Below are 24062 nucleotides of genomic sequence, written 5' to 3'. Positions count from 1 at the left end.
CAAAGGAGGGTAGGTACCCTCTCCCCTAGGGGCAAGGACCTTGTCCGACAGGAGAAGTCATCACTACAGACCGGGCATTTGGAGACGGTGTCACGTGGTCTCCGAGCTGGTCTCCCGTCAGATAGAACACTACGCTCCATGGTTAGTTCTTCATCAAATTCTTTTTCTGTCCTTTCTGATGATTAAGTTTCTTTTTTGGAATATAAGAGGGGTAGCTCGTGCTCCTAATTTAAGACGATTAAGGAAACTTATTAAAATGTATGATCTTCAATTGGTGGTTGTTGTTGAACCTAAATTGAGGGTGGAGTCAATCACTAATATTAGAATTAAATTGGGGATGGATTGTTGCTTGTTCAATCTTTGGGGTTCTGTTTGGATTTTCTACCGGTCGTTGTTTACGTGTCAGATTACAGGGGAGTCTCCCCAACATCTAACTATTAGAGTTAAATCTCATTTTTTTCAAGACTTCATTACTTTATCTTGTATACATGCGAAGTGTACGGAGCAGGAAAGAGAAAACTTGTGGAATGCACTTTTGGGGGATAAACCCGACTTCAACCCTTGGTTTTTGATAGGAGATTTCAATGTGGTCATAAATACCGAGGAGAAGAGGGGTGGATTGCCATTTAGACCGTCGGAGGGATCAGAATTTTTGAATTTCATGACGATGGCCGGTGTCTGTGATGCGGGATTCTCTGGTTCAAGATATACCTGGTGTAATAACCGTTCGGGAACGGCGCGGATATGGAAACGTCTGGACCGCTTACTTCTATGCGGGCGTGCTTTAGAGCTTCCATACCAAATCATGGTGCAACATTTAGGACGTGACCCGTCGGATCATGCTCCATTATTGTTGTCGGTGGATACGAAACTAGATAACAAACCCAAGCCGTTCCGTTTCTTAAACATCTGGACTACTCATCCTGGTTTACTGGGGGTTATCAAGGATTGTTGGGCTCAACCAGTCAATGGTTCTCCTTTGCAAGTATTGGCCTTGAAGTTGAGGAATGTTAAAAATGCCCTCAAGCAATGGTCTAGAACGACATTTGGGGATATTTTTCAGGGAGCACGTGATGCCGAACGTATGGTAACAGAGGCTGAAACAGCATACGACCTGGATCCTACTGAGCAACGGCGGAGCGAGTTACATCATGCTCGGGCTCGGTTACGCAGAGCGCTTATAGTTGAGGAGGGTTTTTGGAAACAAAAGGCGCGGGTAAGGTGGCTCTCGGACGGAGATAGGAACACCAAATATTTTCATTCCTTGGTCACGGAAAGGAGGCATAGGGCAGTAATTCATCGGATCAAAGATACCGCTGGAGAGTGGATCGATGAGGAATGCCAGATTGGGGAAGCAGCAGTGGGTTTCTTTAAGGAGCTTTTCACAGCAGAGGGGGGCCTTCCTTGCCTTACTGGTCTGCAGATCATACCGAAATTGATAACGGACCAAGAAAACTCACGGTTAACGGACATTCCATCTCTTACAGAAGTTAAAGACATAGTCTTTGCTATGGACGGAGAGAGCACAGCAGGGCCGGACGGGTTTACAGGGAAATTCTTTACCTTTGCTTGGGAGGTAGTGGCTTTGGATATATACCGTGCGGTTATCAGCTTTTTCTGCGGCGCTGAACTACCTAGGAGTATCACGGCTACTTCAATTGTGTTGTTACCCAAAGTGGAGAACCCCCAAGATTTCAAGCAATTTCGGCCAATCAGTCTATGTAACTTCACTAACAAAATCATTTCCAAACTATTATCGACAAGATTGGCGATAATATTACCCCGGATTATATCTCCACAGCAAAGTGGGTTTGTCCAAGGGAGGCAGATTACAGATAATTTCTTGTTAGCCCAAGAGTTAGTAGCGGATATTAAAAAATCAAATCGGGGTGGCAACGTGGTCATCAAGTTAGATATGATGAAGGCTTATGATAGAGTCTCATGGCCCTTTCTACTACAGGTGTTACGGTATTTCGGGTTCAGTGAAACTTGGATAGACATGATATGGCGCTTAATATCGAATATTTGGTTTTCGGTGCTTGTAAATGGCGGTTCACACGGCTTTTTCAAATCTTCACGGGGTTTACGGCAAGGAGATCCCATTTCACCAGCCTTATTCGTTATTGGAGCTGAGTTGTTGTCTCGAGCCCTCAACAAGCTACCCACACAGAGAGGATTTACTCCGTTTAAAGTGCCTCCTCATTGTCCTATAATTACGCATTTGGCATTCGCCGATGACGTGATTATCTTTTCTAGTGGCAGCAGGTCATCCCTACATTTGATTAAACGAGTTCTGGAAGATTATAGTGAGGTATCAGGTCAGCGGCTCAACCCTCAGAAGAGTTGTTTCCTTACTCATCCACGCTCACCAGCTCAGAGGACAGCGGTTGTTAACCAGGTATTGGGATATAATAGAAGAGTATTTCCGATACGGTACCTTGGTTGTCCCTTATATGACGGAAGGAGTAAGACGATTTACTATACGGATACATATAATGCGGTGGCGAATCGCATTTTGTCTTGGAAGAACCAGATTTTATCGTCAGGGGGCAAGGTGGTATTGATTCAGAGCGTGTTAGCCTCTATGCCAATTCATTTGCTGGCAGCCGCGTCCCCTCCAAAAGGGATGTTGATGGCCCTAGAGAAATTGTTTGCCAAGTTCTTGTGGGGATCCTTGAATTTGGGGAACAAGTACCATTGGATCAGTTGGGCAGATCTGTGTCGGCCGAAGGATGAAGGGGGTGTAGGCCTGCGGGGGTTGATGCAGGTCTACGACTCATTTTCCATTAAACTCTGGTGGAAATTCCGGCAACAGCAATCATTATGGGCAAAGTTTATGCTCCAAAAGTATTGTGCAGGGCAGCACCCTTGTCTTGCTGATATTGGTCATCGGGGATCCCAGGCTTGGAGGAGGATGGTCACAATGCAGCGTTTTGGGGAGGAGAATATTACTTGGATAGTTCGTGAGGGTGCTTTGGATTTTTGGCATGACAATTGGATGGGGTCAGGAGCGCTTTGCAACAAGGTGGATGTCTTCCATGATCATTCCGTGGTTGATTTTGTAGATCGACGGGTCTGGAATGTGGGCATGCTCCATCAATTCTTAGATGGAGAACTGGTTAGGCAGGTTCTGGAGCTTGATCCTCCTTCAGGTAGGGGCAATGACAGAATGGTGTGGACATTAACGAACTCGGGTGTTTTTTCCACTGCATCGGCTTACTCATTGATCAGTCATTCCAATGACACCTCTTGGCTTTTTGCCCGTATATGGCAGCAAGGCCTTCCAGTCAAGATCTCTTTTTTTATGTTACGACTACTACAGGGGAGGCTCCCTCTTATGGATCGACTAAAGAGGTTTGGGGTCTATGGCCCATCTAAATGCTTCTGTTGTCAGAACCCTCAGGAAGAGGCCTTGAATCATGTATTTTGCTCAGGAGAAGGGGCACGATCGGTCTGGCGTCACTTCGAGAGTACTGCTGGTGAATTTAGTGGGGTGCATACAACACGTCACATGGTGTGGTCTTGTTGGGTAAGGAGGGGAACTAATGACCGTGTAAAATTTTTACAAAATATACTTCCTTCGGTAGTATGCTGGGTTTTGTGGAAAATAAGGAATGAAGGGGTGTTTGAAGATCGGAAGATGAGGATAAGGGATACGGTGACTCGGATTGTTCAGCTTCTTCATGATTTTCTTCAATCACGGTTCCCGGGGGTGCAGTGTTCTGCTCCTACATGGGAAGGGTTACTTCTCGAGTTGGGTAGTCATCAAAGGCGGATGATTATTAAGCCAGTTTATTGGGTAACTCCGTGTGGAGGTTATAAGTTGAACTCAGATGGATGCTCTCGGGGAAACCCAGGAAGGAGTGGGGGGGGTGGACTTGTGCGAGACAGTCGAGGAAATTTTGTATTTGGATACGCGGAGCCCTTCGGAGTGATAACTAGCATGCAAGCAGAACTTCGAGCGTTGTTATGGGGAGTTAGACATTGTGTGATTCGAGGGTACTTGGAGTTACACTTAGAGGCAGATTCTCTCACCCTGGTTCAGATTGTTCAAGGGACTAGTGCGTGTCCTTGGCGTCTACAGAGAGATCTGGATGAGTTGATGATATTCAAGCAGTCTTTCCAATCCATCACACACTGCTACAGAGAAGCAAACACACCGGCAGATCATCTGGCAAATTTTGGTGCTGATGCTTGCGCAGGTCATGTGTTTAATACATTTTCAGATTTACCACTATTGGTCAGGGGGGCTATTAGATTAGATCGATTGGGACTTCCTACGTTTCGTACACGGTGTCTGGCATGAATGGGAATAAGAAGCAAAAAAGACCAATGCAGGTGAAAGTGACAAGATTAACCGCTGAGCTTCAAGGATCAACATTCAGATTCACTGGAAGACATCCTAATATGGACAACGGAAGATTTAATCTTAGTATCAGATTTTCAGTGCTTAATCCTTCGCTATATTGTATATTTATTGTCAAATTGTGGTTTGATGGCAGGGAGTTTCGTCCTTTTATAAGGGGAAATTCTGCCGAAATTTTTATAAAATAATAAAATTTTATGAAAAAAAAAAAAAAAAAAAAAAAAAAAGACATGTTATATAATACCAGCATGAAGCTAACAATGAGCATAGGCTATAAGTAATTTGAACTGGTAATTTACAGGGCATTTGCTGATCGAAGTTCCATATTCTTTTCTTTATGTAGTTTGCTTCATGCAACTCATCTCTACCATGAAAGAAGGCATAAACCTACATAAGTAAACTCAGAGAAACTGTAAGAAAACATATAAGTAACTAGCTTGAATAACTACTTTTGGCAATCCTAATGCTCGCTCAAGCTCACAAGCTAGGAAGATATTTGAAGACAACAACAAAAATCTGGAATCTTATTCATTACGTATCAAATGGACTCAGGAGTTCCCCCAAACACTTCAGTAGGCAAAGTTCTTGGCCCTAATTGAGTCAAAGAAAGAAACATGTCCCCCCCAGTGAAGTGTTCTGAGGGAACTCTAGAGGACATCTGATGCTTTGTTAATTCATCCTATGCTTTTGAGCAGCTTCGATGCTGCTATTTATAGAGCTTCTTTCTTGATGATTTGTATATGTGATCAGTGCATTGATAGCATTTTATTTTTTAAGCCCTCATCTTGTACCTGAATGAACCTAGTCGTGATATGGGGCCAAATGAAAAGAATGCTAAACAGTAGAACTGGAGTGGTCACCTTTCTTCAATCTTTTCTTTTGCATTGAGTGCTTCCTATTTATTCCCTTTGATCTGTCATTTTCAACTTGATGCTGCCATTGCTCCCTTATTGGTACTTTTGGACATATTTTAAAAAATCTGAAATTCTTCCCGTAAATATGTGTGCATATAGCCTAGCCATTACCCCAAAAAATGAAGTAATCTAATTAATTACTATAAAGCTAAATCTAGTTTTGAATGCTTCTGAGCTTTTAACCACAATATTGGTTTTAATCTTAGCGGTTTGATGTTGCAATTCGAAGATAGAAAGGGATATGACATATGAGTGAAGGGAGAGTAGATTATACTCGATCGGTATCTGCTGCTTTAGACATCTATAGTAGATAATATTCTCCTTTTTTCAACTGCTATATAATTCTGACCAGGTTCAAGCTTCTTCAGAATCTGGAAATTGGGTTAGAAAAACATTCTCTATGTGATGCTGTCTTGATCACAAAGGCCACCATTCTCCTTAGCAGATTCCACATGTATAGACTAGATGATCTTCTCTGCAAGCAGCTTGTGGAAACAACTGGAAAAGCACCAAATGCCAAAACAACTATCCAAGAAGTACACCCAAAATGTGCAACAAAAACAATGATACATAGATAGCATTAACAATTCATGCAACTATTGTTTTTCAGTTTCATCCTAAACCACTGCCTCCGTCAAGAAGAAATTGTAGAAAATTCGTCCTCCTTTTTTTTGCCCGGGGGGGGGGTGTTACATTTTATGCGAAAGCTGAATAGACATTCAAAATTGGATATAGAAACTTTTCTAAATCATTGAGTTTTCTATTGTGCACATATGGAAAGTGCTTGTAGGAAAATTTGGATTTTGGGTATACCTTCTAAATCACTTCCACCGCTTTACCTTCTCCATGGATTCCCCAAGAGTTTGAGATCTTTACGAATGTTGATAAGCAATTTTGGAGTGACCTTTAATTCAAGACCTAAGTAGGTTTGATGGGGCGTAGAGTGGCGTGTATTGACCAGGGAGTCTGTTGGCTAACTCAGCTTCTTTGGTCTTTGTTTGAATTGTTTTTGTCTACTCAAATGGTTTAGAATAATATTGGTGCTATATATTTCTTATTAAGTGCGTGACAAGGAGGTGACCCATGAAATTTCAAGCAATGCTTGAACTTGGTTGTTACTCGTTGTTAGTGATTTAGGCCCATTGGAGCTTATATGGAGAAGGTGAAGCAGATGTGCTATTGTCGATATTGGGGACATGCTAAGGTGGAGAATTGTTAAAGTGGCTTTGTCTCACATCTCCTTTTCTATAAGAGAACTTGTCCCTTAATTGCCTATAAATATAGTGGGCCTGTGATGGGAATTAAGTGCACCAAACCAAAAGAGTTTTCGTGGGTTATTTTGACTTTTGGATCATTAAACCTTTTGGTTAGTCAAATATTTTGGGCTCTCTTGTATTTTAAGTATTAGATGTTTTAGACCTAGAAATAGTTTCCTAAGACATTTTTGTACTCTCTTTTTCATAGTAAAATATTGATCATTCTCCCCCTGTGGACGTTGGTCAATTTAAACGAACTATATAAATTCTTGTGTTCCTATTTTATTTATTTTTGCGTTGTTATTTGTCTTTTGGAGTTACCAAAAATCCTTTTGTCAATTTTTTAGGGTCAGACCTAACACATCTTGTGCCTAAACCTAGTCGTGATATGGGGCCAAATGAAAAGAGTGAGAAAGAATAGAACAGGAATGATCCTTTCTTCAATCTTTTCTTTGCATTCAGGACATCCTACTTATCCCCTTTGATCTCTCGTTTTCAACTTGACATTGCCAATACAACCTTATTTGTACTTTTGGACATGCTGCAAAAAATCTGACATTCTTCCTTGCGTATGCTTAGCAGAAGTGAACTTAGTCATAACAAAAACAAAACTAATAATCCAATTAATCAGTGTCAAGCTAAACCTAGTTTTGAATCCTCCTGAACTTTTAACTACTTTATTGCTATTAGTCTTAGCAGTTTGAATTAGTTTCTGGTTGGTGTAGACAATTGCAGTTTGAAAATAATAAGGAACACGAGTGGAGGTAGAGTAGATGATGCTGGATCGGTATCTACTATTTTAGATATCTCTTGTAGATATTATTCTCATATTTTCATCTACTACGTAATTGTGACCAGGTTCAAGCTTCTTCAGAATCTGGAAATGGGATTAGAAAAAGATTCTCTACGGGGTGCAGTCTTCATCACAAAGGCCACCCTTCTTGGCAGATTCCAAATGCAAAGACTAGATCATCTTCTGTGCTAGCAGCCTATGGAAGCAACTGGAAAAGTACCAAATTCTAAACTCTTCCCATAATGGCATTCTCAACAAGTTGCAGAAGGACCTAGGAACTATCGTCAGCCCTCAACAAGTGCAAACAAATTATCCAAGAAGTACACGCAAAAGGTGCAATTAAAACTACGATTCATAGATAGCATTAACAATTCAGGCAACTATATGTCCCCCCCACACACACACACACACCCAACACACAAACCCAAACAAAAAAAAAATGCAGGCAACTATAAGACATATTTTTAATTTCAGTTTCATCCCAAACCATTGCCCTCCTTCAAGATGAAATTGTAGAAAATTCCACCTCCTTCGTTTCCTTTTTTTTTTTTTTTGAGTTGCAGTTTATGCAAAAGCTTTGTAAGGCATTAAAATGGAGAGTGATGACATGTATCACTGATTTTTAGATCACTGGTGTATCACCACTTATGTAGATGTCAAAGTAGGAAATGCCACGCCATCATAATAATTTTTTCCAAATTTAAGTACTTTAATTTTTTAAATTAAAAAAATTTCGATTTCAAAGCTTTTTTAAATTATTGAATTTCCTTATGCACATATGGAAAGTGTTTGTAGAAAATTTGGATGTTGGGTATACCCTCTAAATAATCTCTACCGCTTTCCCTTCTCCATGGATTCCGGTGAACTCCATAGACAACTTCAATGAAGTATTTTGCAATTTTGAGTATACTTTTAGAATAAATAAATTAATAAAACCAATCTATGCATATCGATGTTCCACAGCGGGAATGTTCCTGAAGTGGTCCGCAATTCAAAGGACACAAAACACTGTGTGATTGCCTAAATATTTCTTCTACTATTGTGATTGCCGCATATTCCATTTATATACTTGTATTTTAAGATAACTCATCAATGTGCCATTGAAATCTAATTGAATTTCATAAACAACAAAAACCTAGAAATAATTCTTCGAAGTATGCTACATGTCTTATTTTTTTTCGTGTCGATAAATCATGGATAATCCTTTGTGTTTTTTTTTTCCAAAGATCAAAAGTTGATAAGTTCGGAAATATTTTTTTCACAAATGAGAAGAAACATCGTCTTGGTAAAAATCGATCGCTTGATTTCTTTTATCAGTTTCTCGCATTATTTCTGTCTCATCTTATTTTTACCCAAAATCTTTCTTTAGGAAAATTAGATTATGGGCTAATTCCTAGGGGTGGGCAAAAAAATCCGCCGATCCGAAAACCCGATGAACCCGATCCGATCCGATCCGAAACAAAAAATAGGATATCCAATCCAATTTTTCTTAGTGGAGCAGATGAGGGTCTGATACCCGCAAAAATTGGGTACGGATAAGGATCAGAAAAATAAAAACCCGCGGGCACCCGACTCGCAGGGTATATTTTATAAATATTAAAAAATTAGGAATCATTTTATAACTTTGTAATTTTTAATTCTAAGTGCAAGTGAAGTGGCTCACAACCTCATATTCTAATTCTATATGATCCACCTCTCCTCATCCTGTTCGAAGAAAGTGAATATTCTTGGTGAAACATGAACCAAATGAACAAAATGAAAAAAATTTGTGAAACTCTATTATAAAATTATTCATCCTTTTTATTTTTATTCTACCTCCATTGATCTTTCCTGGAAATTTTGCATCAGTACAATCAAAGATTTGTATTTGGAGTTTCAATTTTCTGTTAGCTAGATAATTAAAACATTTGTGTCTTTCATTTATTTATTTATTTGATTTATTTTATTGCAATTATGTCTCTTTTATTTAGTGTAAGAAATTTCTTTTTTTTTTCATCACCTTTAATACCATAAGGTCTATTCCAAAGATGTAAAGAAGTTGGGGAAGATTTTTTAAGGTTATTTTGGTTTTTTTAAAAAATAATTAGTTCTATGCAATTCTTTTCCGAACTTGATTTCACAATCGACTTATTTGGGATGCAGTCTTGTACCATAACATCCTTAAGGAAGTTGGAGAAGTTGCCAAATACTTATTATCCTTGTGTTTGTTGTGTTGTAGAATGATGAAATGTGTGAGAATGGTGATGTATTCAAAATTATTATGAAATTTCTTTTTGTCCATTAGATATTATAATTCTAATATGTACTAAATTTATGAGATCGATTTGATTGTTGGATGAAATGTGTGAGAATGGTGATGTATGGACTTTAATTACAATATCTCTACCAATATTAATTGGAAAAGTATGTTTTTTTCATTGAAAAACATGTTGATATTAAGTGGAAAATAAATTTTTTTATTGAAAAATAGTTTTTTTTTAGGGGCGGGTACCCTATGACCCACCCTTTTTTTTCGGGTACCCGAATAATGTGTATGCGAAGACATTAGGAGCGGGTTAGAGTCGTAAAATGACTGATTCAATATATTAGGGTCGGGTCAGCCAAATCATGATAGGGGTGGGTACCCGATCCGTGCCCAACCCTACTAATTCCACACCTCTATGATTAAACTCTTTTTAAGACACACCCCTTGAGATTAAAAACTATTCACTAACATCCATTGTGCTTTTAATTTAAGTGAAAAACTGACAGAAATAGACTCTACTAGTGAAAATTTAACTTTACACAATCCAATAGTCTAACTAATTACTTGTTTCTAGTGATGATAAACTAAAATAATGTTTTCTTTCGAAAATACCCTCAGATGAACATTTGCACTTTATAATAAAAATATATCAACCATTTTTTATTGTATAGAAGGTTCAAATACCCTAAAAGTGATGATTTGAAACTTTTTAAAGATTGCAAATGTTAATTTGGAGGTATTTGTGGAGGAAAAATATTATTAAGGCTTCACGTCATTAGAATCAAGTAACTAATTGCACTATTGAAATGCTTACAGTGAAATCTCCGCTAGTGAAGTCTGCTTCCATGTTTTCCTACTTAAATTCAAAGCACATAGGGTACAAGTGGACTTTTTTGAACCATAAGGGGTATATCTTAAAAAATGCTAAACTACAAGGGAAATATGAGGAATTTGCCCCTAAATTATTATCCAGATTATGATACTTTCAGCTTTCAATAGCCCATTACGACCATACATGTTTTCACTTTATTGGAGTTCTTGGAAATTTCTAAATGCATGTAGCCTTCATCACATGTATCGAAAAGGAAAATTTTCACGTAGTTTTTCTCCTGACCTGAAATTTAGAAATGTTACGCACGTAATTATTTTTCCTGATCAGCGCATTGATCTACCAATGAGGATTTTTTAGGTCTCCAAGAGTTTTAGATTCTCGATTGCCTTGGCGTTGGTATCTAGTTATGGTATATCTACATCTTTACAAATGTTGATAATCAATTTTGGAATGCCATTCAATTCAAGACCAAATATAGGTGTGATGGGGCGTAGTGTGGTGCGTAGTAACCAGGATGTCTGTTGGCTACCTTACTTATTTTCCTTATGGGATAATTTCAGAGGCTTCTAATAATTTCACTTAGCATTCTTAAAATTTTAAAAGTAATTCCTATTTAAAAGTAATTTCTATGAAAAAAGATGTTAGTTTTATTCCTATTCATAAGAGTTTATCATTCAAAGTAGATTGTTACGGGCCGTATTTCTTGTAATCACAGTATTGAATGACAGAGCCAACATTTGTATTTGTGTGCATAAATGTGGATTGAAACTAAGATATGAACATTTGTGTGAATTTTGAATAATTGATGAAATTAAGGTTTATGTTTGTTTGTCACAATCTTGGTTCAAAGACTTTGGAAAACCAATGTACGTGTCTAATAAATATCATAGGAAATCGTGAGTTATACGAATAGATGGAGTACATGAAAAGGAGAATGGTTTGTAGGGTGCATTTGTAAGTTTAATTCTCTTGAGCCTTATACATACATACATATATATATATATATATATATATGCACGTAAAAAGGGATTTTATTTAATAGAACATGAATGTACATAAGTGCAAAGGAATCTGCTCCACAAAGTTACGGCTACAACCAATTAAGCTATACAATAGTACTGCTCAATGAACTAAACTCATTATGCCGTCAACATTTAAGGAAAATCTCTTAGGAAAAATCCCAACTAAGGTAAAATAACCATTTGTCCCTTGTACTCGATACATTCTTCCATTTTACCACATAGCTGTGAATCTTCTTTAGCACTCTGCGTACAATAGCTTCAGCATCAGAGGCTTTATATTGGAACACCCTATAATTTCTCTCATTCCATATATAATATACAGCTGCTCGTAGTGCCAACTTCTTTACTGTGTTTATAAAGCATTCTTTCTTCCAACTGAGCCATTCAACTTCAGTATTCCATTCATAAGTCCCTCGATATTGCAAGTAGCATTGATGTATTCCTGACCAAATATAAGCTGTATACTTACATTGAAAAAAGAGATGATTACAAGATTCATTTCCAGTATAGCATAATACACATTTCATTTCAGTCATAATGCCCCACTTAACCAACCTATCCTTTGTGCTTAATCTATTCTCACACAACAACCATAAGATAAATGAATGTTTTGGGATATATTTTTTGAACCATACAAGATGATGCCAATAGACCTCAGCAGAAAAATGATTCAACACTTCATTTGCATATCAAGAACAAACCTAATTTACTGGGCAGCCGTTTCACTATATCTGACATTCCCTCACTTAATGACTGTCTAGAAGGAAGAAATTGTGCAAAATCATCTATTTCATCTGTTCTCCTCCTACCAGTGGGGATCTTTCACTCTCTATTTTCAATGATAAAAGAAACCTTAGCCTGTAGCGTGCTTCCAAACTGTCACGCCATATTGGGCCCATAAGCTATCAACAATGGCCCTCTATGGCGCCAATTATTATACCAGAAATAAGTATTTTCTACACTTTTGATCACTGAGACAATAAAAGGCTGTGTAATAGGTCTGATCCAGAGAAGTTTATGCCAAATCCAAGAACAAGATTGAGGCAATGAAATAGACTAGAAACATTTATTATTGAATTTCACAGTGTGAACCCAAGCAATCCAAAGAGAATCCTTTTTAAGTGCTATGTGCTAAATATGCTTAAACAATAAAGCCTTATTCCAATTAGTCAAATTCGGTAGTCCTAGCCCTCCTTGTTTGATAGGTTTGCTCATTTCCTTCCAGCATACTTTGATCCCATTCTTGATAGAATCTACTCCTTTCCATAAGAATGCAGTAAGCATAGCTTCAATCCTCTTAATGACAACTTGTGATAATAGGAATACGCTACTCCAATAGAGCTAAACACTAAGCAACACTGACTTCACCAATAGCAATCGACCAACGTAAGTTAATAGTTTATTGCTCCACCCTTCTATTTTCATCTTTATCTTCTCCATGATAGGGGTGCAATCCTTGAAGGACAGTTTGGTACTTATATTTTTATTTGGCTTGTAACTTCAAACTGAATAGTCTGTATAGTGTAATAGTGTTGAGTCATAAATGTGGTATCGAGAAAATGGATTCAAGTGCCGTTTATTTTGTGTAGAACTAGCCACTGATGGCTGTATGTGAACTAATTGTTTGTGATTTAACATAGAAAATTAGGTGTCTTCAAATTTTACTGAAAAGCGACCCTGTTATTTAACTTACAACACGCTTATTGATAAGTGACTAATTTACATAATAATTGAATGACATTTTATGTTATTTTTAGTCACTTTGGTTATATTATTGGAAGAAAATGAATCATTTTGGCTATAATTGGGGAAAAATGTCTTAAGTGATTTAATGAGGTTTTTATCACTTTTTACTTGCATTTTGTGCATTTTTTATGGCTTTGACACATTTTCGTATTTCGGCTATAACTTGAGCTATAGTGATTGGATTGAGATGATTCTTGAACCAATTTGAAGATAAGAGATAGACCTACAACTTTGGTGAAGACACCCAAATCCAGTTTGAAGGTTTTCCAGGTCAAAAAACCAAATTATAGTAGCCAATTTCTATTGGTCGAAGCTGAAACAGTGCAGTGAGCAGTCAACGGTATTTCTGTCATTTCTCAGCCTACACAAATCCAAACGAGGTGATTCTTTATGCATTGGAAAGCTGACTCAAAGAGCTACAAGTTTTATGTTTTGGTCAAGGGTTAAATCAGCTTATATCATCAAGAAAAGTTCAGTTGAATTTGAGGCAAAATCGGAGCAGAGCTGAAGATTGAACAGAAATTGCACAAAAGGTCACTGTATCAATCTAGCCGGAATTTGGCCGGATTTCGGTCAGAAAAGGCTGCTTTGTACGCGGACAACTTGATTTCACCTCCAATAAGTCACATGTAATGCTAGACATGTGACAAACATTACCAGTTGTAAGGGAAAAAGTGTAGGCCTCATTTCTTGACCACTTTCATCTTTATACAGCCAAAACTTGAAAGAAGAAGGGGAGAGACATACGGGAGAAAGTTTGGAGTCTGCAGAAATGTAGTTCTTCCATTTTCTCAGTGTAGGATAGTTTAGTTAGTTAGTTCATCCTTCTTGTTTATTAGCTAAATGAAGAAGATGTTGGAGGATGAAGAAGGCAGGGAGATAAACTCACATGACAAGGGTTACATTCCTTTCCAACTCTTTATCTTTTGTACTTGATTCCAAATTTAGTTAATATGCAAGTTCTGGATTTTGTGTTTATTATGTATTTTTAAAGTTTATGCCTTGGGATTGGTTGAACTTCCTATGATTGTTAGTGTTTATTATTTGGCTATTTGATTGCTATTATTTGAGCAAGTTATTTAGCACTTTAGCTCTTTAAATCATGATTAATCTGGTACCATTAATTGTGATTATCTAAGGTGTTGTTTCTGCAATGAAAATTGAGATTTAACACTGGTTCAAAAAGTGCTAAACATAGGGAGTATACTCACGAGAGTAGAGGTGCACCTATGTGGTTTTAGTGATTAATTTCATATATGTAATTTCATTGAAAAAATGAACTTGTAGCTGATTTCTAACCATGAGAATAGGTATGGATTAGTTATGAGTATAATTGATTCACTACGAAAGTAGGATTCATATGCATAAGGAAATTACACCATAGCTAGCCTAGATAGTAGTACTCAATGATCCAAATATAGCACTTGCATGAGTAGTTAGGGATACCACAACCTAAGGAGCTTTCAATTGTTATTTTGCATAAGTTCAGTAGGTTTTACTTGTTATAATTCATTGATAGTCTAAATAATAGAAAAGCTTTAGTAACACCGATAATTGTTCAATCAATCTTCGTCGTGGGATCGACCCGATATATACCCTAAACTACTAGTTGACCTGTATACTTGCAGTGAAATGGGTGTATTTCGGAATTTTTAACTTGTACTATATCAAAACCCCGTTAAGTTTTTGGTGCCATTGCCGGGGAAGATTTGGCAATATCGGTGTGAAGAGCAACTTTATTAGTTTAGACATTTTATTAGTTATAGTGTAAATGTTATTTTCTGTTATTTTAGTGTTTATTGTGTGTATGTGTTTTATAACCGATTCTTCTTACTAATCTTGGTCTTAAATTGTTTAAAAGCAATTTAAGTAATGAGGAGGGTAGGTCAATTTGAAGGACAATGCTTGAGAAGTGGAAGATTAGCAAATAGTTACCAAGTGCAAAGCTCCTTCAATAGAGGTAACTAAGAAATTACTGAAGGTATGTCTTTTGAAGATGGTTTAAAATGCTTAAAGGCAAAATTTGATGTAATTATGTTACAAGTTCAAATGGACACAATTATGCATGAAATTGAGCAAAGGAGGAATGCTAATGCTTTTAACTCTTATCATATGATTTGTGACTTGTGTGGAGGTTATCATGCTACAAATACATGTATACAAGTACAAAATGCGGATTATTATGATGAATTAGAGCATTACAATCCTTATTTTGATCAACATAGTGCTAATTGGAGCAATTCTCCTACTTATGGTTGGGATAATAAATGCACTTATAGTAATTTTTCATATTTTTACGATTACCAACCTGAATGTGTCGAATATGAATCAAAACCATCATGGAAGTTGGCAATAGAAAGAGTAGCTAATGATTCTAAGCCACCTTGAGAGTTAGCTATAGAAATATTAGCTAATGCAACTTCCGACCGTTTTGATAGGGTTGAGGAAAGAATAGATGAATTAACTTCTCACTTTGGTAGAATACAAGAGCAATTGAATGCATTGTGTGAAGTTATTTCTTCTAATAATTTGCAAAATGATCCTAGCATGAATGGTGGGAATGTTGTATGTGAAAATGGATTGTATTTTGATGAATATCAATTGTGTTTCAATGAGCAAATGTCCATGTCACATGATAATATCTTTGGAACTAACCTTGAACCTCAAGAGGTGAGTTTTAATGACTCATTTTTCACCCCTCTTGAGGAGTGTATTGAAAGTATACGTTCTAAAGGTATTGAAAGTATAGGTTCTAAAGGTATTGTTGCCCAAGATATCCTCATTGCATTTCCTTTGGTGAGTTCTCAAGTGGTGCATATTCAAGGTAATATCAATGAAACACTTGAGATAGGTAAGTCACTTCCATTTCTCACATCATTAGATCATGTGGCTTTTGCTATAAAGTCACCTTTTAATGATCCACCACGGCCTAAAATGGTGAATTATTCTTTAACCTCTTTGAAAAAATAAGGTGATATAGTCAAGCTAATGACTATAAAGAAGTGCTTGTTGGGAGGCACCCCAACGATTTCTTGTTTTTAGTAAGATTTTAGTTGTTTAACTAGTGTTTTTGTGTGTTTTATATGTGGCAATGACAAGAAATGAAGCGAATTATTTCAAGTGCAAAGGAGTATATAAGGAGTAGAGACCGATATGAAAAAGGGAAGCTTAACCTTTATTTTTGAGTGTACAATGCTTAATTTCATGATATGAGCTTAAGTTAGTCATTTGCATGAAGTTGAAGTGCATTCAAGTGTTTAAATGTGTTTATGACCTATTTGCACTCTTTTGATGATTTGAACACCATCATGTGTATTACAAGTGTCGAGGAGACTATTTGATCCAAGAACCTCAACCCTTAATTTGCATTCTACATGTTTTTGATTTGTTTTGAGGTGTTGAGATTCACGTTTAAGTCACTTTCCATGTGCGTAAAGTGTTGAATTGTTAAAAATTTTATTGTAGAGCACGAATTGGAGAATGTGTTTCAAATTGGGGTCAAACTGAAAATTGCAGAAACTTCTGCAATAAGTGTAGAATCAATGGATCCGAGGCCTCGGATCTACTTCTGCAATCAGAGAAAAATTCAAGTTTTTGATCCGAGCTCACTCATCATGATCCGACCTCGGATCCTTTCAAAAACGAAGGCTCGGATCACTTTTTCTTATTCTTCCCTCTCTTCCTCATTCATTTTGTACTTGAGGAGACTTGATCATTGATGACAAAATGTATAAATGGAACTTACTTTGTTCATGATGATGGGCTTATTTGTGAAATTAGCTTTCTTTTGCTTTGGATACTAATGCATATACTTGATTAGCAAATATTAGCTCATTTCATGTTTTCATCCCGTGAACATTGTATGGTTCCACATGCTTGATCCTTGTCCCTTTTCCCTTGATTTGCATGCTTACTTCTTGATCGTTGCAAGTTTTTACTTTGTTTTTTTTTTAATTTTGATTTTGCCATTTGAAGTGGTGCATTAATTAAACCCTCCTTTCTTTGCAAACAAGGTTGGAAGTTCATTGCTTGGCCATGGATTTGGATAGCGCAAGTTTATTAGGGGAGTACTACTTTCTCTTATTTTTGTTATTTTTTCTTTCCCACATTGAGGACAATGTGAAGTTTAAGTGTGTGGGAGGGAAATGTTTGAACTTGCATTCTAATGCCATGTGATGATATTTTGTGAATTTAAATGCTTAGAAATGTTGGAATTGTGTTTGAAATACTTGCCATGTGGATAATTTTCTTGAAATTGGGTTTGTTGGCAGGGAGTTTCATCCATTTATAAGGGCAAACTCTGTCCAAATTTTTCTAAAATCTTTTCTAATATTTCACTATGGCTAAAAAATTCTTCAAATTTTTGCAGTTCAATCTTTTCCAATATTTTTTTAACTCTGCCCAATATTTCAGGCCAATATTTTTCTAATTTCCTGCACAAAAATAAGACAAATTTGTCAAACTCTTAAGTACTTGGTGCATTAATTTCATTAGTGCAAAATGCAGTCAATCACTAAGTTTTGTTGTGTACTAGAAGTTGTTTTGCGACTCTTTTACCCACCAAAGTAGTAGGGGTAAATTAAAGTTTAGGGAAATTGGTATTGTAACGCGTGTTGGAGCAATCTTCTAGTCCATTTGGACAATCGCTGGCTGGAGTTGTCGATCAAGATAGAGCTTCAAACCCTCTAGTAGGGCAAGCGCCCCAGCTAGAGCTGGCAATTTGTCCCAAGTCCCAATGGGCTACCCATGCCCAAAGGAACTTTGGGCGGGATGGGTATTATAATTTGGTATTGGGTTTAAGTTGGGATACATCCCAACTATACCCATTAATGAATGGGAAAGGATGGGAAATACTTGGGTACCCATTGGGCTCAAATGGCAAGGGCTCCGTTTGGATTAGCTGTTTTTGGTAGGTGTTTTTGAAATATTTTATTGTAGCAGTGTATATGAAAAATTTTTACTATAAAATTTTTTTGAAATATTTGAAATATTAATATGGATGGGATGTTTCTTGAGTTATTGTATATTACTGTAACATTGTATTTGAAAAACTTATTTTTTGAAAAAAAAGTCAATCCAAACGGAATCTTAGATTCAAAAATTATCTTTAACAATTTTTATAGTCATACCAGCGAATATAATCTAGTAGTCTTCCTAGTCATTATCCACAAGAATTTCCAGCATTTCAGTTAGTTTAGACCTGTCATCCTTGGACAATGATAAGGATAAATATTCAACATCCTAAGGACCTTGGCCATCTTGATATATGTTGGAATATGGCTGTATATCTATCTTTTCCTTTATTTGTTAATCCAATTTTTGGTGGGAATCTTGAGTATAAAGCACTTGCATGTTTATTTAATAAAACTAAAAGAAATTTAATAAATCAAAAATATTAAAATTATATAAAAATAAAAAATGAATTAAAGGAAAAAAAATATGTAGAAAATGGATTTGGGTATTGGGCGGGATCAATCTAAACCCATCCCAAAATGATCCCGCCCAAGTTAGTCCCAAAACACATATGGGTAAGGTTGGGCCCAAACCCATATGACTCGGTTCCATCTCAAACCCAAGCAAATCCCGCCCATCCCGCCCATTTTGCCACCTCTAGCCCCAGCCTCCATGTTAAGCCATCAATAAAATTGCCTAAATATCGCGAATAATGCTTCCTCCGCCAGAGAACCCCGGGTTACCTAAAGAAAAAAATCCACGTTAAGTTTATAGCGAGAGGCCTGGAAACATGGCCATGAAATTGGAACTGGTATCCGGACTTCCATTTGAATGAAAATAATCCCTTTGATGTTATTCCATGTATGCAACCTTTATGCCTGAAACTTTGGTTCATAAAGACGGATTCCTCGCTCTTCAAATCGTCCAACATATGAGGCACGGTAATATCCATAATTACCTGAAGTAAGAAACTTATTTTGCGAGGTATATCAAATGAGGTTCGATTTTGGAGAAAAATATAGATATGATCATTAGGCAACCAACATACCGATGTAAATAGTATAACACTACTAACTTTAGTCATGCATCATGAAATCGAACTACATAATTGAAAATAAAAGTACACGATTTTTATCTTTAAAAAGTGATTATATAGTTTTACTTATCTATTTGTTAAACCATTTATACAAATTTATGAAAATCTATGCACAAAAACATTTTGTAGATGGCAGTATGCACTATTTATCATGTACAACTAATGGAAACATTAAAGCTGCAACATGCTTGAGTATCTGTACTCTTAACCACCATTATCAATCTTGCAATTCCCTTTTTACTACATATTGCTATTGTAACCTTGCCAATATTCCTATGAAACCTTTGGGGGGAGGGGGGATTGGATTTGTAAGACAAATTGAAAGGAATTGCAACAAAAGAAAAACACTTTTATCTTTATTTTTGTGCAACAATAACTGAGACTTCTTATAGTTCTAACAAACTCTACATAAGCTTGAAACCGCTGGTAGTTGTTGCAATTTTATGTATTTTTCCTCCGTTTCTTTTCGGATATTATCTCCTAATTCATCTAAAGCATTAGCTAGAAACTAGACATGTTATATAATACCAGCATGAAACTAACAATGAGCATATATTTTTTTTCCTGAAACGATAGAATTTTATTATAATAAGGAAGTAAAATTACATAGGTTGAGCAAGGGCTCAAATTGGTCTTTACAAAAGTGGACTAGGCCACTGATGAACTGAAATTTCATCCTCAAAGTATAATCATAGCTAATCTACTCAGTTTAGTACTGAGTCTATCCATAGCAACAGGCAAACTATCAAATGAGCATTTCCTAAACATTGAGCAAAAGTCTTTTATGTCGTCCAAGTGAGTTGCCAGCCATAAGTTACCAAAACCTTGATAGCGTGAATAACTACTTTTCGCAATCCTAATGCTCACCTAAGCTCACCAGCTATGAAGAAATTTGAAGACAACAACAAAAATCTGGAATCTTATTTATTACGTATCAAATGGATTCAGGAGTTCCCCCAAACACTTCAGTAGGCAAAGTTCTTTGGCCCTAATTGAGTCAAAGAAAGAAACATGTCCCCCCAAGTGAAGTATTCGAGGGAACTCTAGAGGACATCTGATGCTTTGTTAATTCATCCTATGCTTTTGATCAGCTTCGATGCTGCTACTTATAGAGCTTCTTTCTTGATGATTTGTATATGTGGTCTGTGCACTGATAGCATTTTATTTTTTCGAAATGCTTTTCGTCCTATAAGCTAAGTAAGCCCTCATCTTGTACCTGGCTATAAGTAATTTGAACTAGTAGTTTACAGGGCATTTGCGAATTGAAGCTCCCTATTCTTTTCTTTATGTAGTTTGCTTCATGCAACTCATCTCTACCATGAAAGAAGGCATAAACCTACATTAGTAAACTCAAAGAAACTGTAAGAAAACATATAAACAACTAGCTTGAATAACTACTTTTCGCAATCCTAATGCTCACCTAAGCTCACCAGCTATGAAGAAATTTGAAGACAACAACAAAAATCTGGAATCTTATTTATTACGTATCAAATGGATTCAGGAGTTCCCCCAAACACTTCAGTAGGCAAAGTTCTTTGGCCCTAATTGAGTCAAAGAAAGAAACATGTCCCCCCAAGTGAAGTATTCGAGGGAACTCTAGAGGACATCTGATGCTTTGTTAATTCATCCTATGCTTTTGATCAGCTTCGATGCTGCTACTTATAGAGCTTCTTTCTTGATGATTTGTATATGTGGTCTGTGCACTGATAGCATTTTATTTTTTCGAAATGCTTTTCGTCCTATAAGCTAAGTAAGCCCTCATCTTGTACCTGAATGAACCTAGTCGTGATATGGGGCCAAATGAAAAGAATGCTAAACGGTAGAACTTGAGTGGTCACCTTTCTTCAATCTTTCTTTTGCATTCAGTGCTTCCTATTCATTCCCTTTGATCTGTCATTTTCAACTTGATGCTGCCATTGCTCCCTTATTTGCACTTTTGGACATATTTTAAAAAATCTGACATTCTTCCCGTACATATGTGTGCCCATAGCCTAGCCATTACCCCAAAAAATAAAGTAATCTAATTAATTACTATAAAGCTAAATCTAGTTTTGAATGCTTCTGAGCTTTTAACTACAATATTCCTTTTAATCTTAGCGGTTTGATGTTGCAATTCGAAGATAGAAAGGGATACGAGTGGACGGAGCGTAGATTATACTGGATCGGTATCTACTGCTTAAGACATCTATGGTATATAATATTCTCATTTTTTCATCTGCTATATAATTCTGACCAGGTTCAAGCTTCTTCAGAATCTGGAAATTGGGTTAGAAAAACATTCTCTATGTGATGCTGTCTTGATCACAAAGGCCACCATTCTCCTTAGCAGATTCCACATGTATAGACTAGATGATCTTCTCTGCAAGCAGCTTGTGGAAACAACTGGAAAAGCACCAAAATAAAAGTTCGAAGAGAGTAAGAAAAAAAATTGGAAAGTACCAAATTCTATACTCTTCGCATTATGGCATTCTCCATAAGTGGCAGAAGAACCAAGGAACTATTGTCAACCCCACCAAATGCCAAAACAATTATCCAAGAAGTATACCCAAAATGTGCAACAAAAACAATGATACATAGATAGCATTAACAATTCAGGCAACTATAAGAAATATTATTATTTTTCAGTTTCATCCTAAACCACTGCCTCCGTCAAGAAGAAATTGTAGAAAATTCGTCCTCCTCTTTTTTTTTTGGGAGTTACATTTTATGCAAAAGCTGAATAGACATTCAAAATTGGATTTAGAATCTTTTCTAAATCATTCAGTTTTCATTTGTGCACATATGGAAAGTGCTTGTAGGAAAATTTGGATTTTGGGTATACCTTCAAAGTGACTTCCCCCGCTTTACCTTCTCCATGGATTCCCCAAGAGTTTGAGATCTTTACGAATGTTGATAATCAATTTTAGAGTGATGGGGCGTAGAGTAGCGTGTATTGACCAGGCAGTCTGTTGGCTAACTCAGCTTCTTTGGTCTTTGTTTGAACTGTTTTTTCTACACAAATGGTTTAGAATAATATTGCTGCTATATATTTCTTATTAAGTGCGTGACAAGGAGGCGACCCATGAAATTTCTCACAAAAAATTCTAAAAACAGTCATTGATATTAAATTCGATCACATTAACATGCAGCAACCATACATCTTGTTCTTTATTAGTGTTTTCTTTTAAAAAAATCACAAAAGTTGATGTCTGACCACAATTAGCATGTAAGAAAATTTGTCGGAGGTGATTTGTATCTGTGAATACTTATCTAAGTTTCATAACCGCGAGAAGCATTAGTGTGCAAGTCAAACCTTTCCCCACAATCGACTTGAACCTAAGTATAAAAGTATGGACACATCCACCATGAATGAGGATGATTGATTTTGAATATTTGGGTTAACAAAATTTCCTTGTCTTTGTCCATGATGATTTGTCCACATTTATATAACAGGAATGTTTTGTCCACAATATTTATTTTATGTACATTTTGTGTAGTCATTTATATGTGTTTTAGTGTGTTTCTAGGTAATTCAAAATTAAATAATTAGATTTATAGCCAAAAGTTGTATTTTGTGGTTAAAATGAGAAAGTTACATTTTTATGGCACTAAAGAGTGGTGAAAACTGTTAGGGTGGTTATCTAAATTTAGCCTTTGGTGAAAACCATCACCTATTAAACCCAAGATCTATATGGCGATTATTAAGAAATAAATTAACAGTAGAAATAGCGGAAGCGTACATGAATCTATATCGATAGCCTGATATATGAATCCTTAGAGAATTTGGGGTGGCCTTCCAAGTCAACACGTATTCGCCGATCCTTGAGAGAGCCCTTTAGTATCTCTCTGGTATCTTTCCTGATGATGGGATATCAGGAAAGGGCTGTATATTGTGGTACTAGAAAAATACGACAAATAATGGTACCTGTGACCTGGGGACCATAACCCTACTTATAGGTAACATTCCTGTTACCTTTTGGAACCCTATTTCAGCCCATCATAGAAATAGGAGCCCATAAATCTCTACACATTAAAGACCCACACCCTATTAGATACATTAAACCCAAACTATATTTGATCACTTTATTTGGGTTTAACCTTAATTGACAGCTTGCAATACATAATTATTCACATATAAGTCCAATATTGGATTAAGAATCCAACAATCTCCCACTTGGACTATATGTGTAACTTTATAATTATGTTTCGCAATTAACCGTATGAGCTCAACTTTACTGTCATTATCATAATGTATCTGCAACCAATTCGGTCGATTAATCATACCAACATAGGATCAAAGCGGCCTTTGTTACACTTTCGTAACTCAACCAATCAATGGTCACATATATCGATACAATTGAATGACATTAATCATGATGTGGATGTGTAGTATGGAAATTTCATGTAATGTGATCAAAATATGTCTATTTCCAACTGGTCCACCTTAAACTTTCATGAGATCAAACCATACCAAAGTCAGAATGTAAATAAATTCAAACTTTATTTATGCATAAAATATCCTTAAATCCTTAATAACTGAAAAATATCATAAGAGCATTTAAAATAACAAACTCCCACTAAAACTGTACATCATTTAATAACACGACACCCATACGAGCAGTATGCTTATGAAATATTTTGGGTGGCAATCCCTTAGTAAGCGGATCCGCAACCATGGAGTTTGTCCCGATATACTCTATTGATAACTGTCCATTCTGCACTCTTTCTTTAACAGTCAGGAACTTAATATCTATATGTTTAGATTTCGTCGAACTCTTGTTATTATTGGAATACAGAACTGCTGACTTATTGTCACAAAATAATTTGAATGGTCTTTCAATACTATTCACTACACGTAAT

At 36.4% G+C, this 24062-nt stretch overlaps 1 protein-coding gene across 1 annotated transcript; it reads left to right on the top strand.

The window, feature by feature from the left end:
* The first annotated feature begins 256 nt into the window (after window positions 1-256).
* Window positions 257-4306, top strand: LOC113758530. Its single transcript, XM_027301343.1, has one exon. The coding sequence runs from the start codon at window positions 257-259 to the stop codon at window positions 4304-4306; it is 4050 nt and encodes a 1349-aa protein (XP_027157144.1).
* The last annotated feature ends 19756 nt before the right edge of the window (window positions 4307-24062 follow it).

The sequence above is a fragment of the Coffea eugenioides genome, unplaced genomic scaffold (genome assembly GCF_003713205.1).
Source record: "Coffea eugenioides isolate CCC68of unplaced genomic scaffold, Ceug_1.0 ScVebR1_55;HRSCAF=288, whole genome shotgun sequence".
Lineage (NCBI taxonomy): Eukaryota > Viridiplantae > Streptophyta > Magnoliopsida > Gentianales > Rubiaceae > Coffea > Coffea eugenioides.
This window is presented reverse-complemented; position numbering and strand designations above follow the sequence as displayed.